The 13,251-nt window shown below is 54.5% G+C and overlaps 3 protein-coding genes across 3 annotated transcripts; all 3 read right to left on the bottom strand.

The window, feature by feature from the left end:
- Positions 1-3,196: 3,196 nt before the first annotated feature.
- VDAG_02410 (uncharacterized protein) lies at positions 3,197-4,477 on the bottom strand. The gene is made up of 2 exons (XM_009653063.1): positions 4,059-4,477; positions 3,197-3,961 (listed from the first exon to the last, which is right to left on the bottom strand). Exons 1-2 carry the CDS (start codon positions 4,257-4,259, stop codon positions 3,587-3,589), a joined length of 576 nt encoding a protein of 191 aa, XP_009651358.1. The 5' UTR covers positions 4,260-4,477; the 3' UTR covers positions 3,197-3,586.
- A 922-nt stretch (positions 4,478-5,399) lies between these two features.
- On the bottom strand, positions 5,400-6,092 carry VDAG_02409 (SMT3 protein). Its single transcript, XM_009653062.1, has 2 exons — positions 5,705-6,092; positions 5,400-5,614 (listed from the first exon to the last, which is right to left on the bottom strand). The coding sequence occupies exons 1-2, from the start codon at positions 5,945-5,947 to the stop codon at positions 5,540-5,542; spliced, it is 318 nt and encodes a 105-aa protein (XP_009651357.1). The 5' UTR covers positions 5,948-6,092; the 3' UTR covers positions 5,400-5,539.
- A 5,267-nt stretch (positions 6,093-11,359) lies between these two features.
- VDAG_02408 (uncharacterized protein) lies at positions 11,360-12,977 on the bottom strand (the record flags this gene model as incomplete). The annotated part of the gene is made up of 1 exon (XM_009653061.1): positions 11,360-12,977. The coding sequence occupies one exon, from the start codon at positions 12,975-12,977 to the stop codon at positions 12,297-12,299; it is 681 nt and encodes a 226-aa protein (XP_009651356.1). The 3' UTR covers positions 11,360-12,296.
- Between the last annotated feature and the right edge of the window lie 274 nt (positions 12,978-13,251).

Genomic DNA, 13,251 nt, shown 5'->3' with positions numbered 1-13,251 from the left:
AGGAGAACGTAATATGCTCACTGAGAGAGCAGATGAGAGCTCAAAGGGCCAGCATCCGAGCCCATATCCGTTCCATATGTTCATCGGAAGTTCCTTGAAGTATGTACTGTTAGCAGGTGTTTTCTAGACTAACGTACATAACGGGTGAGTGGACCACACGGGCGAGTGGACTACCTCAACCAACTTTCACTCACGATCATTCGACCAACAACTCAACAATCACTCAGCTAATTCAATAGAAATTAATTATCGCTATCCTCTGACTCTGAGAGAACTAGCTGACAAGTTCTTGCGTTGTGACCGGTCTTTCCGCAGACGCCACAGCAGCGTTTCTTCGGAGCCGACCGTGTCGACACACTTAGATTTTGTAGCGTTTCCTCCATCATCTGCGAATCTACCTCTCTCTGGATCTTCTAGCCTAGTCCTTCGCCTTGCGTCATGCTCCCTCCATGCCGGAGACGTACTTTTTTGAATCTGCGATGCCGGCTTAGTACTGCATTTTCCTCTTGAAGATGATTGACCTCCTTCCCCATCAGGGTATAGTGACGCATAATCGCTTGCGCCCCCTTCGTAAACTGGTCGACAGCTTCAAGTATTGAGGTTGGAGAGCTTCCCTGGTGACGGGAGATTCGATTTTAAACGAAATCAGACTGTGAAGAGGCCTCTTTGGTGGTTGTTGGGGTCCGAGTTATCCAAGGTTCCAGCCCGCCATGCGATGACGGAGGCGTCGGCGTCTTTAAGCTCACATCCAGCTTCGAGAGAACTGCTTCTGGATTGAAAGGCATAATTCCAGCCCCTCGAAAACCTCCCTGTACGTTTTTTTCGGTCATTGCATCTCGATAAGCTGCCAAAAACGCAGGGAGAAAGTCCTCCTTACTTATGTGCGATGTACCGGCCCTCATCTTATTCTCGATTTGTCGACCGTACGCCTTCTTGAGCGGGCCAAAACAGCCAACATTGAGAGGCTGGAGTAAGTGTGATGAATGAGGGGGCATTCGAAGTGTAAGGATCTTGTTCGCGAGGGTATATTGTCGGAATGGCTCAGAGACGTGACTTTCGTGGCCATCGAGGATGAGAATGCGATATCCAGCGGAAGTTCGACCTTTCGTATGCTGACCGAAATGCTTAAGCCATTCTAGGCCAATTTCATTTGTTGTCCAGCCGTTTGGAGACATTGCGACCTTCCAGTCGCGTGGAATCACGTCATCTTCATACTAACTTGAGAGGTGATATTTGCCGGAAAATACGACGAACGGGGGGACGCAGAATCCGTTTGCGCCAACGCCTTGAATAACTGTAACCCATTCCCGATTTCCTGGCTGCTTCTTCTTTACACTGGAGCGCTTTTCGGAGCTTGCAACGACGATTCCGCTATGTATAACGCCCATCTGGAAGCCAGTCTCGTCGAAGTTGTAGATATCGGTATCCGCGACACCGTATTTCGCGATTGTATCGCGTACATCCCGAAACCACGCGTTTATAGCGACTGGATCTTCGCAAAGGGCTCTGTTGGAACATCGCGGCCAAGGTACATGCGGCAGTGGTATGTGCTCCCACCTGGGAGCGATAAGCCTTGTCGGCACGTGGGTCACAGGACGTAAGGCCCATCTTGGCGGCCATCTGCGCGTCTGTTAGTTAGAAGATACAACACCAGATCCACCATTATGAAGCCTGAATACAGTACCATTTCGGCTTCACCAGTGGTTCGAACCCTACCCTTGTGAAACCTACAGTTACACGCTTCCTACAGCGTCATGGATATCAGAAAAAAGTCAAAAGCAACTCCATGCTGATCGCCACGCGTCTGAAGACCTTGAACGGGTACAGAAATACTTCGACCAGCTACAACAGACGATCCAGGAGCAAGGTATCCCTCCAGAGTGTATCTGGAATATGAATGAGACTGGGTTCCGGATTGGTATCGGCAAGGACCAACTGATTGTTACCAAACGCTCCAGAGCCCACTTCTTCGCTATCCCAGAAAACAGGGAGTCTGCAACAGCAATCGAGGCTGCATCAGCCGCAGGCAATGTGATCCCAGTCTTCTTGATCTTGGCTAGACAGGTCCCTATGTTCCAGTGGTATCAGGTCCCTGAACTGGATCCAGAGACTGCTATCCATATGTCACAGACTGGATATTCCAACGACCAGATTAGCCTCGAATGGGTTAAGCATTTTGAACGGCACTCGGCAAAGACATCTATCGGCTCAAAGAGACTCCTCCTCCTTGACGGACATGGGTCCCATCACACGAAGGAATTCATCCAGTACTGCGACGATCACCAGATTATCCCATTTGGGCTACCTCCCCATCTAACCCATCTCCTCCAACCGCTTGATGTCGTTGTTTTTCAACCACTTAAGCACTACCACGCGAAGGCCCTGGACGTAATGGTCCGGGATGGGTTGACGAATATCTCGAAGATTGAATTCCTTGCCTGTATCCAGGGCGTGCGGACGCAAGCTTTTAAGAAGTCCACAATCCTCTCTGCATTCAAGAAGACAGGGATCTATCCATTTAACCCACTTCCCATCCTTCAGCAACTCCAGGAGCGCCAGGCCCAGCGGACACCAACACCACCGCCTTCAAGTCAGGGCTCTTCATCAAAATTCAGTACGCCAGTCACACTCCGCCAGATCCACAAGGTGGCCTCCAAGGTTACAGAGGGCCTACAAGAAGAAGAGGCTCTTGACCGGTCTACGGTCGCAAATATCGACCGCTTCATGAAGGGGGCTATTTCCCTAGCTACAGAGCTTATTCAGACAAAACGGGACCTTGCGCGTACGAGATATGCGGAGCAACTTGCCCGACAACGTAGAGCAGGGAAGAATACCCAACTACGGACTGGAGGGGTATTAACAGTTGATCAGGGTCGCCGGATGGTCCAGCAACGGGGTGAAGACGAGCTGGCAAAGGCCCAACGTATCGTCGAGGCAGCCCAAGTAAAGGAGCGTACAGCCCGGAAAAAGTACTTTGAAGCAGCAGCAAAAACAGCTCGACATTGGAGGCTCAAGGGACGCCTAGGGGAGTCGAAGTGATTGATCTAGATGGTCGTACGCGGTGGTTATTACGTGGCTTCTAGAGGGCGGTCCAAAAAGTGGTGTTTCTACTGTCCTGGTGTTTTTACTGTCCAGCACCAGCTTAGGGGCTGGGGAGGAACGAGACTGGGAATAAGTGGGGCGTGGCACGGGTAGCTAGAGAATGAATGCATCAAATGAGGATTCTGCAGGCCCACAGATGTAAGTACCCCTGGTCCGCAGAAAGGACAGTCTTCTTTTTTGTACCTTAACAAGAAAAAAATCCACATTGTTCAATTCAGTGGTGACAGTTGCGTTGATCGCCACCCTGGAACTCGCGCTATCATCGGATGTCGCAGCGGGAAAGCAGTGCAGCTAGGGCTTCGTCCCGGGATCTGTGGTCATTCTACGGGGACGAGCTGACAATCTGAAGCTCGCCGTGAGGATTCTCGGCCCGAAAGGGCCAAAACCCTCACACATAACCGCGTGGGACTCGTCTTATGGCGCGGTGCTCAACAGAGGCGGCTTCACAGTTATCCTACTTGGAACGTAACATCTAAGTAGATATCTACTTCTCATCGAAGCACCTCTTAGCTGCAGCACTGATGACATCCGCGACAGACTTCCCATCGGCCTTCAAGTTATAGGTGCAATGTCCTCCATTCTGCAGCGAAATTGTGACCATGAGAGTCCCGTCTTCGTTCGCATCATACGTATAGGTATAACCATTTGACCATTGCTCTCTGTCGCCTTGTACGTCATCAGGCTTGACAGTTGATGAGCCTTTGCCGCGGCATCTCGGGTTACCGCCGCCGATCACACTGCTGACGACGCAGGCAGCGCCGTCAAAGATGTTGCTGACAAGGTTGTCCCCTTGGCCGAAGACGCCGCTCTGGCCGAATAGTTGCCTTGCATGGAGACCAGGGCCGACCTGACTTCCGGTCTATGTTGAATGTGTGTTAGTCAGCTTTCGAGGTCAGGATGGGACTGGCATCGAAACGAGCTTCCCCAATTAGGGCGTCGCTGAGCCGTGCACCTACCAGGGATGTAAGAACGGCCGATGTGACACTAGAGAGGCCAACGATTATGGCAGGAAGAGTAAAGGACCTCATAATATCGAGTTGGAAGCTTGTGGGTGACTTGTGGTGAACGCGAAGTAGATTGCAGTCGCGTCCCTTTCGTCGATGGGTGCGAAGTCTACCCCTTAAATAATACGTTTCCCCATTTGTCGACGAAGTCATATCCGCGCTCACTTGGCAGCTGTATGCTATGTCTCACAAATACGGGAATCTAATATTTGGTAGGTTGAGTGAGACGTTCCACCGATAAAAGCCCGAGCTGCAACGCACGGATGGGACCTTGCACCGCGATCACATTCCATCTTGAACATCTCCGTGCCAAGGTAGAACTGCATACCCGGCCGACTTTCTCCCCTCAATATCGGCGCTGAAATGTCGGTGCATGGCGAAAAGGGGAGCAATAAGGGGCACCTCGGTGGGATATTTAAGCATTCCCACTCGAAGCAGGTAAGAAGACCACACCACGAACACGTCTTAAGCCCGGCAAAAGAAAGCCAATCATTGTCATTCTGTTAAATCGTCATTAGTAGGGCTGAATCAAGAAAGAAAACTGGTCTCTGACTCAGTGCCGACTAGAGTCTCTGGTATCCTCTGGGGGTAATCCTGGGTTCATCCAGCTGAGCCCATGCTGGCCAACCATCGCTTGGATTGGCACGCCCGTGATCGGCTGGCTCCTTTCGGACCTTCTCTTGGTAATTCCAACGCTTCAGCTCAATGTAACGCCTCAGCAGCCGCTGAATCTCCACGACATATCAGCTGGGTGATCCACGACCTTCCGCATGCCACCTAGCCTCCCAACTGGCTGAGCCCTGATGAACGCGTTCCGTCTACTGAGTACAAGCTAGCTAGACGTATAAGACGTTGCTTCAATACCGCGGTCGCCTGGGGAAGTATTGTGCGGGACTGCCCCAGGACAAGTCACCGCTGACGGGCTATTTCTCCATGCTAGAAGCTTGCCCTGGGATTCATCCAAGACTGCTGTCGGACACCCTCAGTTCCACCATCACCGCCACGCCGATACGACGTCTGCATCCCGTGTCACGCCCACCGATGGCTTCCCTCGGTCGTAATCCTGGATTCATTACCCACGATTCATAGGCAACGGCACTTCGTCTCTGCATCAGCCTGTTCTATTCAATTGAAACAGAACGAGTTTCCAGCCGCCACCCCAAGGAGATTGCCGTCTTCGCCGCCTCCTCTCGCATCAGGGGCCGGAAAACAGACCCTTGCCAAGACCCCGCCTCCCACCAGCACAGTGGAGTTACGCTACAGCAACTATGCCTCTACCAGCTACGCACTGTTGAGGGCAAAACAATAAGTGAACTGAATCTGTCGTCATCAACACATGCTGGCCATGTGACTATAAGGTTACATAAAACCGCGTCGAAGGGAGTATCACCAGACACATCCTGATCAAGCGTCCTCCTTTGCACTAACCGCCTCTACCGCAAGACCAGTATACAGCCGCCGACTTGCTCCTGGTAAACCTCTAAGGTATCACCGTCCGCCATCTCAAGCTGTCACCAGACTCATTAGCCCCAAGAGTTCGAGAGGAGTGTATCCACATAGTCCAGCGCACGGATCTAAGGGATATAAGGAACTCTTACCGCGCCGGGGGTATCTGTTGGCTGGACGCGTTGGCCTTCGAAAACAAAGCGAACGGTTGACAAGGCTTTGCCTTGGCGGTCACAGAAGGCATTCATCAGCTTCTCGAGCTTGGTTGAGTGCTTGATCTTGAAGAAGACGTCATTGTTGTTATCGGTAACTTTAATGTTCAAATGCTCTGACTTGCCGTTGTCTCCGCGAGAGCCGCCCGGGGGCGCGTTACCCTTCTCTTGTTCCGCGGACATCGTTGGAGTAGGAGAAGTCGGGCCTATAGAAATGGCTGGTCGGTGGCTGCGATCTGAAGAGGTTCGGGAGCGAGATAAATAGTCCGCGGAAGGGGGAAAGACCTAGCCTTGGCAACCCCCGAAAGTTCGAGAGCGTAGTAGTAGTGATCCGAGGCCGGGGGAGGAGAGAAAGTGTGATGTGACTAGAAAAACGAAGCGGCGGGGCGGTGCGGCACCGGCAGAGTGGATCGCGTGGGCGCCCCACCTTCAGCCATGGCGGCTGAACGCGACACGGTCAATGTCGCGTCTGAAGGAGATGAGACAGTCGTGCAGAAGCAGCGCCTCCGTCGAACCCGCAAACCAACCAACAAAGTCATCGAGAGCCAAGAGAACGATGATGCAACTGAAGGAGAAACAGATGTGGCAAAGGCAGCCGGCGGCGGGCGCACCAAACGAACGACGGTCCGTGGAAGTGCCCCACCAGCGAAGGTCGGATGGTTGGACAGCAACTCGACGCTCGAAGCCTTGCAAGAACAGATGAAAGAGCACAATGGGCTCCTCAAGACCGCCCTTGTGGCGGGGCAGGCGCAGATTGCCATTTACGAGTCCATGCGCGAAGACAACCGTCTACTCAAGCACGAGCCACGAGCAGTCAGCGACGAGCTACGGAAAGTCAAGGACGAGCTTGTCGCAGCTAAGACGGAGAGCGGCGCGATCAAAGACGAGATCGGCACGATCAGAGCCGACTTGCGAACGATCGAGGCAAAAGGGGTGGAAGAGGCTCAAAGGATGCAGGAGAGACTCGACGCCGTCATGGCGGTCGTTTCGGGACAGAGCAGCCCGAACCCATCGTACGCCGAGGTCGCGCGCACGCCGCCGACGAGCCAACCGACCAACATACGGACCTTCTCCTCGATGAACACCACGCCTTCAACCTTCACCGACACCCTCTTCTGCACGGTTGACACATCTCGAGTGGAGGAAGCGGACAGGAGCAAAGTACACGCGGGCACCGTGAGGATGGCGGTGGAAATGGAAATGAGGACCAGAAGGGAGGACGACAGTTGGAAGTGCAAGGCGGTGACGGTGGATGCGAAGAATGCGAGCAGAATCAAGATTGTCTGCAGAGACGAAACAGAACATAATATGGTCAAGCAAGCGGCCGAGAGGATGGAATTGGCGAGCGGAGTGCGCGTGTTCCGCGACGAGTTGTACCCAGTCAAGTTCGACAATGTCAACCGCACGGCTGTCCTGGGCGAGAACGGCAACATCCGACCAGGCGCGGCCCAGGTGTTCGGCCAAGAAAACGAGGCGACGGTGGCCAAGATGTCATGGCTCAGCCAGAAGGATATCCCGAAAGCATACGGATCGATGGTGGTGTATCTGACAAAGGCGGCAGACGCGGGAAGAGTCTTGCAGGAAAGATACTTCCACGCCGGCGGCGAGTCGGGGTACACCAGCGTGTTCGAACGAAGGCCCCGACCGGAGCAATGCTACAACTGCCAAGAAATCGGTCACAAGGCGTTCAAGTGCAGGAAGGCACAGAAGTGTGCTAGATGCGCTCAGGAGGGTCACCGCCACGACGAGTGCCGGGAGGAAGTGCTGAAGTGTGTCCCCTGCGGAGGACCGCACGAGTCGTTCAGCAAGAGCTGCCCGAAGCTATACCCCGGCCAGCATGAGTAGGACATTCCAAATGCTCCAACTCAATGTGGGGAAGCGGAAGACCGTACACGAGAGTGTGATGAACGACGAGCGATTAAAGGACTTTGCGGCGTTAGCGTTACAGGAACCACCGGCTTCGAAGGATGGCGATCGGCTGTGGACCGTCCCGATGAGACACCCTAGGCGGGCCAAGATGGTGCCGACGGTGTGGCGAGACGGACGGTGGGGAGCGAGGAGCATGCTCTGGGTGAACAAAGACTTGGATGCCGAGCAAGTACCGGTCCCGTCGCCGGACGTGGTGGTATGGCTGCTTTGTTACGCGAAAGAATCATGATTACGCGGCAGTCTAGGTCTGCTGGCAAAGACCCAAGAGACTTGACCATCGCTGCTAGTTCTGCGGTGTACGGGCTTTGTTCGTCTGGCGTCGCCACAGTCCATTGGACCGTCATTAATTCTCCGCCTGATTTGCAAGACAGAGGGAGCACAATGGCGCCGCCCATGCCTACAAGATCGTTTCGCGCCGCGCTGCTTGTGGCGATGCATACTGCTCACGTTGCGTTGGCCGCCTCCATTGCCTTGACGCCGTCGTCCTTAATCGTCGTCGGTATTCGTCCTTTCCACGGCTTCAACGCGTATGGGTGAATTGTTTCCATCTTGCTAACCCGATCATCCTTGTGCGCCGCAGCGATCAGCTGCAGCGGCGACTTGAATCATGTGAAGCTGCGTGTCAGGTGTTGATCTGTTTTGCTAATACTTCGTAGAGGTGCAGCGTGTCTACCTACATAGACCCTCTACCTTGCATCCCCTTGGATCCTACTTCCGCTCTTTGCGGGGCACTGCGGTTCGCAAGTCAACACAGTTGCTCCTTAAGCCTACCCCAACAGCCTCCTCGTAGGTTCCATCCTCGACAGCCGCCTGAAAGGTCCTGTCCTCTCAGTTGACTGACATGCGCGTCCGTCCTCTCGAGCCATATAGAAAGTGTCGTGTCTGCGATCCGCCCATCCAGTCCTCCGTCGCTTCCATTATACGCCGCGCCCCGCAGATTATCAAATCTGTTTCGCGCTGCCTCACAAGATCTCTTCCGCAAGGCCGACCATGTCTCGCAGGAGTTCACACACTTGCATCCTCTCTGTAGCCAATACAGCCAAGCGACGCAGTGTTGCCCCTCCTACTAATCGAGGTGCTTCGTCGGTCTCTGCGGGGGTTCGGGAGTGTCGCTTCTTGTCCTACTCGTTGCTCTTCTTTGTTCGCTCGCGCTCCTCGACGCCTCTCGTCCCTTTCGACAGAGTAGCCCAAAAGCACCATAAGAGTGCCCTATTCCACAACCCGTATGTCCATCGGTTGTAGGCTCGATTTCGCGGTCATAGGTCGGATGGTTTCAAAGTGTCCCCTTGTGGGCTGTGCACGGCAGGGCTCGCGAGCCCTGCCGCTGTCGTTGCCAGAACCAACGGACAAGTGCTAGCTCCTAGTGACTCTTCTCGGCTCTGTCAATACCCGGGACGAAAGACTTCACAGGTTGCCAGCCAGCACCACGTGGAGGTGAGAGTCGTCGCTGACCCCCAAAAACCACAGGTGCGGATGACAACCGCAAGTGGGACCAGAAACCGCAAGTGCGGATGGAAACCGTAAGTGGGGCCAGATGGCCCGCACTGGGCGATTCGTGCCCGCGCCGGTCCCAGACGCGCGCGTCAGGCTGGCAACGAGGTGATGCACGAGACATTCGAGTATGAATTGAGGAGCGATGTGACGAAACGAGCGTGGCTGGGTTTACTACCATTGAGCCAACGGGTCAAGGTCACAATGTTCGATCAGCAATCATGAACTACCGGATTCGGGTTGACTCGCAGACGAGGTCTACATAAGGATGGCAGAACCCAACTTTGTAGGTGACAGGAGAACGATCATCAACAATAAGAATGTTTTTCTCGTGATCATTGGTCACCCCTCCCAAGACGTCAAAGTTAGCCCTGATAAGGGCCCGTACGTCTGACAGTTTCACTCGCTTGTGTGTTCCACTCGCTTGTGGTGTACGTATCGAACGTATGGATAACATCCTGCTTGACGATACGGCGTTGGAGGAGCCTGTCGGACGGGCTCGTTCGGAGGAGGACCAAGGGTGACGCAATAGCTTCGCAAAAGCCCGATTGGGAAATCCGAGTTATGTGACAGGGGTCTTCCGCGAGTTCAATATTGTTGACATCAATCTACGGATAGCCTCGTAGACATCAATCCACGAGCACTCTACTGAGTAAGCGTCAATTCAATCCACAACGTCGGACATTGACGTGGATGGATTGATTCCCAACCCTGCCAACAATTCTCGACAATCGCGCCGCCAAAACGCCGAGCCGCCCTCGCCAGCCGTCCAGCAAATCCACCTCGACTTCGGCCACGACAACCGCATCCCTTATCTTGAAGACACGCCCTTCTATCACCAAGGAAATTATCAAGAGCGAGTAGAGGTCCGCTTCCGCAAGCAGCGTCGCGTTGAGGCCCTGCAGCACCGTCGAGGCATGCAATCATGTCCGTTCGGCCAAAGCGACAGTGTTGCGCGGCGAGGTACTAGTGCTCAAGAACAGGGTGCTGCAGCAAGGCGGCTGCAGCAGCTGGTGCGGATTGAGTCTGGTGAAAGCAGTGAACTGATGATGGCGGCCACAGCGAGAGTGACGCCATGGTGTCGCCGGGGTCCCCCGGATCACGTGGCTCCGACGCGTAAGTCTCTCATCATTGTGGCACGATTCTGGAGGCCCCGCAGACCCAGGCTCTCTGCAATTCTTGGAAGCAGGAGGGTCTGGGGGGTAGTCCTCCATCTGTCTGTGGGCGCATGATATGGAAGAACGCTGCTCGTCCCGTGACGACGACTAATGGACCATCAGCGAGGCCCCATCTTCCTTGAACTTGCTGTGTCCTTTCGATGGGGGAGAAGTGCCAAGGTCAACAAATTACAGCCAAACGAATGGGACGGGGAGCAACCTGTCCCAATTGGTTCGCGTCTGGCGGAGGGGTCCGGGGCAATATCGACCAATCTGACCAGTAGCTGTCGAGATCCTGCCACGGCCCAATTTTGCCAAGTCATTCGGCATCGAGGTCGCCTCAACGCGCAATGTTTTTAGCGGGACATCCTCTACGTGAGGCGGCGGCTGGCTGTATTGGGCCATGAGTGGATTAGTGAGGCCACATAAGGATCGTAGATGTACTTCATATATCTGTTGATGTTGGAGGTACTGTGTCGAAGCCGATTCTCATGAGCTTGTCGCAAGAGTCGTATAACGAAGAGGTCACCGCAGCCGTCAACCTGCCCTGCAAATGCAAAGGCCCAACGGCATCGCCAGTGCGCATCCCCTGTCCCCTGTACCCCTTATCACATCTCCCACACCCTCCAATCTGGTGCTAGCGAGGACGGGCGTGCCAGAGTTCTCTCCCCAGCCCCCAGGATGTTTACCCCCCAGCTTGGACCGAGGGCTTTCAGGCACTACAAACTTGAAGAGAAATTGACTTGTCATCGAGCTGATCGGATCGGACCATGGTCGGGGTCCGGTCCGGGTCTGATTGGAGCCTACAAGCCAAGAGAAGATTGGAATCCATCGCTGTCACACTGTAGGAGATAGGTCAGACGATCACAGCGAATCAGTGCCGAAGGAGTTCCGCCAGGGGTGCGGTCCGCAGCATGTGTTAACAATGGAGAAAAGGGTGACGAGACAACGAATGCTGTCGATGAAAAAACGCAACCAATAACATCCCTGGCGAAAGCACTGGATACAGCCCATGTACGGAAATCCCCAACAGACGCGGCTTGGAGGGTTTTCGCTGCCAAATTGTCAGACAACTCCTGTTTGCAGGACATCCATGACCGGATCCGGATAGCCACATGAACTGCCGGATCCGGGTTGACTCGCAGACGAGGTCTACATAAGGATGGCCAGAAGCCAACAAGGAACACAATCACGAAAAAGAACTTTTTTTCTCGTGATAATTAATGATCTCTCCCAAGACGTCGAAGTTAGCCCTGATAAGGGCCCGTATGTCTGACACAAATATACCCTGAGCCCCTCACCCAAGCTACCGGAACAGATCCGGGCTCTAGTGTCTCGCAATTGGGCCACATGACATTTGCCGGGGGTGCACAGGACCTTACAGCAGGAATGTTTGGAGCTCTAGGGCCAAAAAGCATTCAGCTCCGTTGGTACAGGACATCGCGAGTGGACGTACTCTTTGTGTTGGTGGGATGCAACATGAATCCCGCGATCTCTCTGGCCCCGAATCATGGGCACCCGCTCAGGCCGTGTAGTGATGGACATGCCGACCTGTATGCCTTGCGGCGCGAGCCAACCCGTCATTACCTTATGGAGTTTCATTCTCGATAAACCTCAAATACACCTATAGTTTGACGTGATCAAGATCCATTACGTACTCCCAAAGTATCCCCCAACAGGGCGCGCCGTCTTGTCGACGCGGTCGCCAACCACCCCCTAGTAGTCCCCGTAAGGATGTATGGTCGGCGTGCCTTCCATTTGTCCTCCGTCATGTTGGAAGTCCATGCCGGGCCATGCCATGTTCCAGTCAAAACGGAGACCGTTGTCGCTTTCTGCATCGAAGGGGGGCGAGCCGCAGGCGCCCTGCCCCTGCGGCGTGACAGGAGACAACTGACCGCGGGCGAGATGGCGGTGCGAGAGGAGCTGTCGCGATTCGTCTTCGTGATGTTGGGCTTCTACGACAGGTTGACCGCGGCGTTTTTGGTATAGCTCTCGATGAAGGGACCACCGCAGCCGTCATGTTGGAGGACCATGTCCCTGAGCATGAGCACCTCGCCGCGCAACTTGGCGTACTTTTCCTGGAGGCTCTCGTTGACGGCGCTGATGGCGTCCTCTTGGGCCTGCAGGTCCTCTATGCCACGCTGCTTGCGGGCACGGTACATGTCGGCGGCTGCGCGATTGCGGGCGCGAAGGCGCGTCTTCTTGTCCGACCCGGACGCTGGCTTATCGGTCTGAGGGGAGGGTGATAGGTCGATGGAGAAAGCCGACGAGTAGCGATCGAATTTGGTCCCGGGGGCTACCGTCCTTGGACTGGTTTCCTTGTCCTGCGCCGGTCTCTTCTTTGGGGGACGACCACGGCGTTTTGGCTGGATGGATGACAACTGTGCTTGCAGCGGCTGGTGTTCCGTCTCGTGAGATGGGCCATATGCGACCGGTACTGACCCGCTGGAAGCGAGGACGAAGTAGTCAGAGGACAAAGCGCCCTGAGCTGTAGTATTCGTGGTATTAGAATGGGCTTCTGGCTCTGCTTCGGGTAGAACGCTGTCCTTGTCATCGCGGGCCGAGGAAGGCAGAGGCACGACCGACTGGCCAAGTAACAGTGTTCCTAGTGTTCCACCACCCCAGTAATCCACCATGCTCGGCAGATAAAGATGGAATGGGGGTCCGAGGCCATTGCTTCGCTGTGTTGGTATGTGAGGCTTCGGATGTGTCTGGCAGTCTCGGGCCTGCCAAGCCTGTACAAAGGTGTTTAGCAACTGGTACTGGAGAGATAGAATCCGGATTGTCAAATCCGCCAGAAGCGAAGCCTGGCGGCCCCCATGGCTTGATATACGCATCCGAGTTCAACCACCAGAACAAGTCATCGCTCTCGGAGACCCGGGCAATCTCATAAGCTCTCTGCATGTCTGG

The sequence above is a fragment of the Verticillium dahliae genome, genomic scaffold (genome assembly GCF_000150675.1).
Source record: "Verticillium dahliae VdLs.17 supercont1.4 genomic scaffold, whole genome shotgun sequence".
Lineage (NCBI taxonomy): Eukaryota > Fungi > Ascomycota > Sordariomycetes > Glomerellales > Plectosphaerellaceae > Verticillium > Verticillium dahliae.
Note: the sequence above shows the minus strand (reverse complement) of the source record. Positions and strands in the feature narration are given on the sequence as shown.

What these genes read in the sequence shown, in the direction of transcription:
- VDAG_02410 (XM_009653063.1), bottom strand. Translation starts at nt 4,259, where the DNA reads ATGACTTCGTCGACAAATGGGGAAACGTATTATTTAAGGGGTAGACTT. An exon ending in CGGCCGTTCTTACATCCCTG is followed by an intron (nt 3,962 to 4,058) that starts GTAGGTGCACGG and finishes CATTCAACATAG; the next exon opens with ACCGGAAGTCAGGTCGGCCC.
- VDAG_02409 (XM_009653062.1), bottom strand. Translation starts at nt 5,947, where the DNA reads ATGTCCGCGGAACAAGAGAAGGGTAACGCGCCCCCGGGCGGCTCTCGC. An exon ending in CAACAGATACCCCCGGCGCG is followed by an intron (nt 5,615 to 5,704) that starts GTAAGAGTTCCT and finishes GTCTGGTGACAG; the next exon opens with CTTGAGATGGCGGACGGTGA.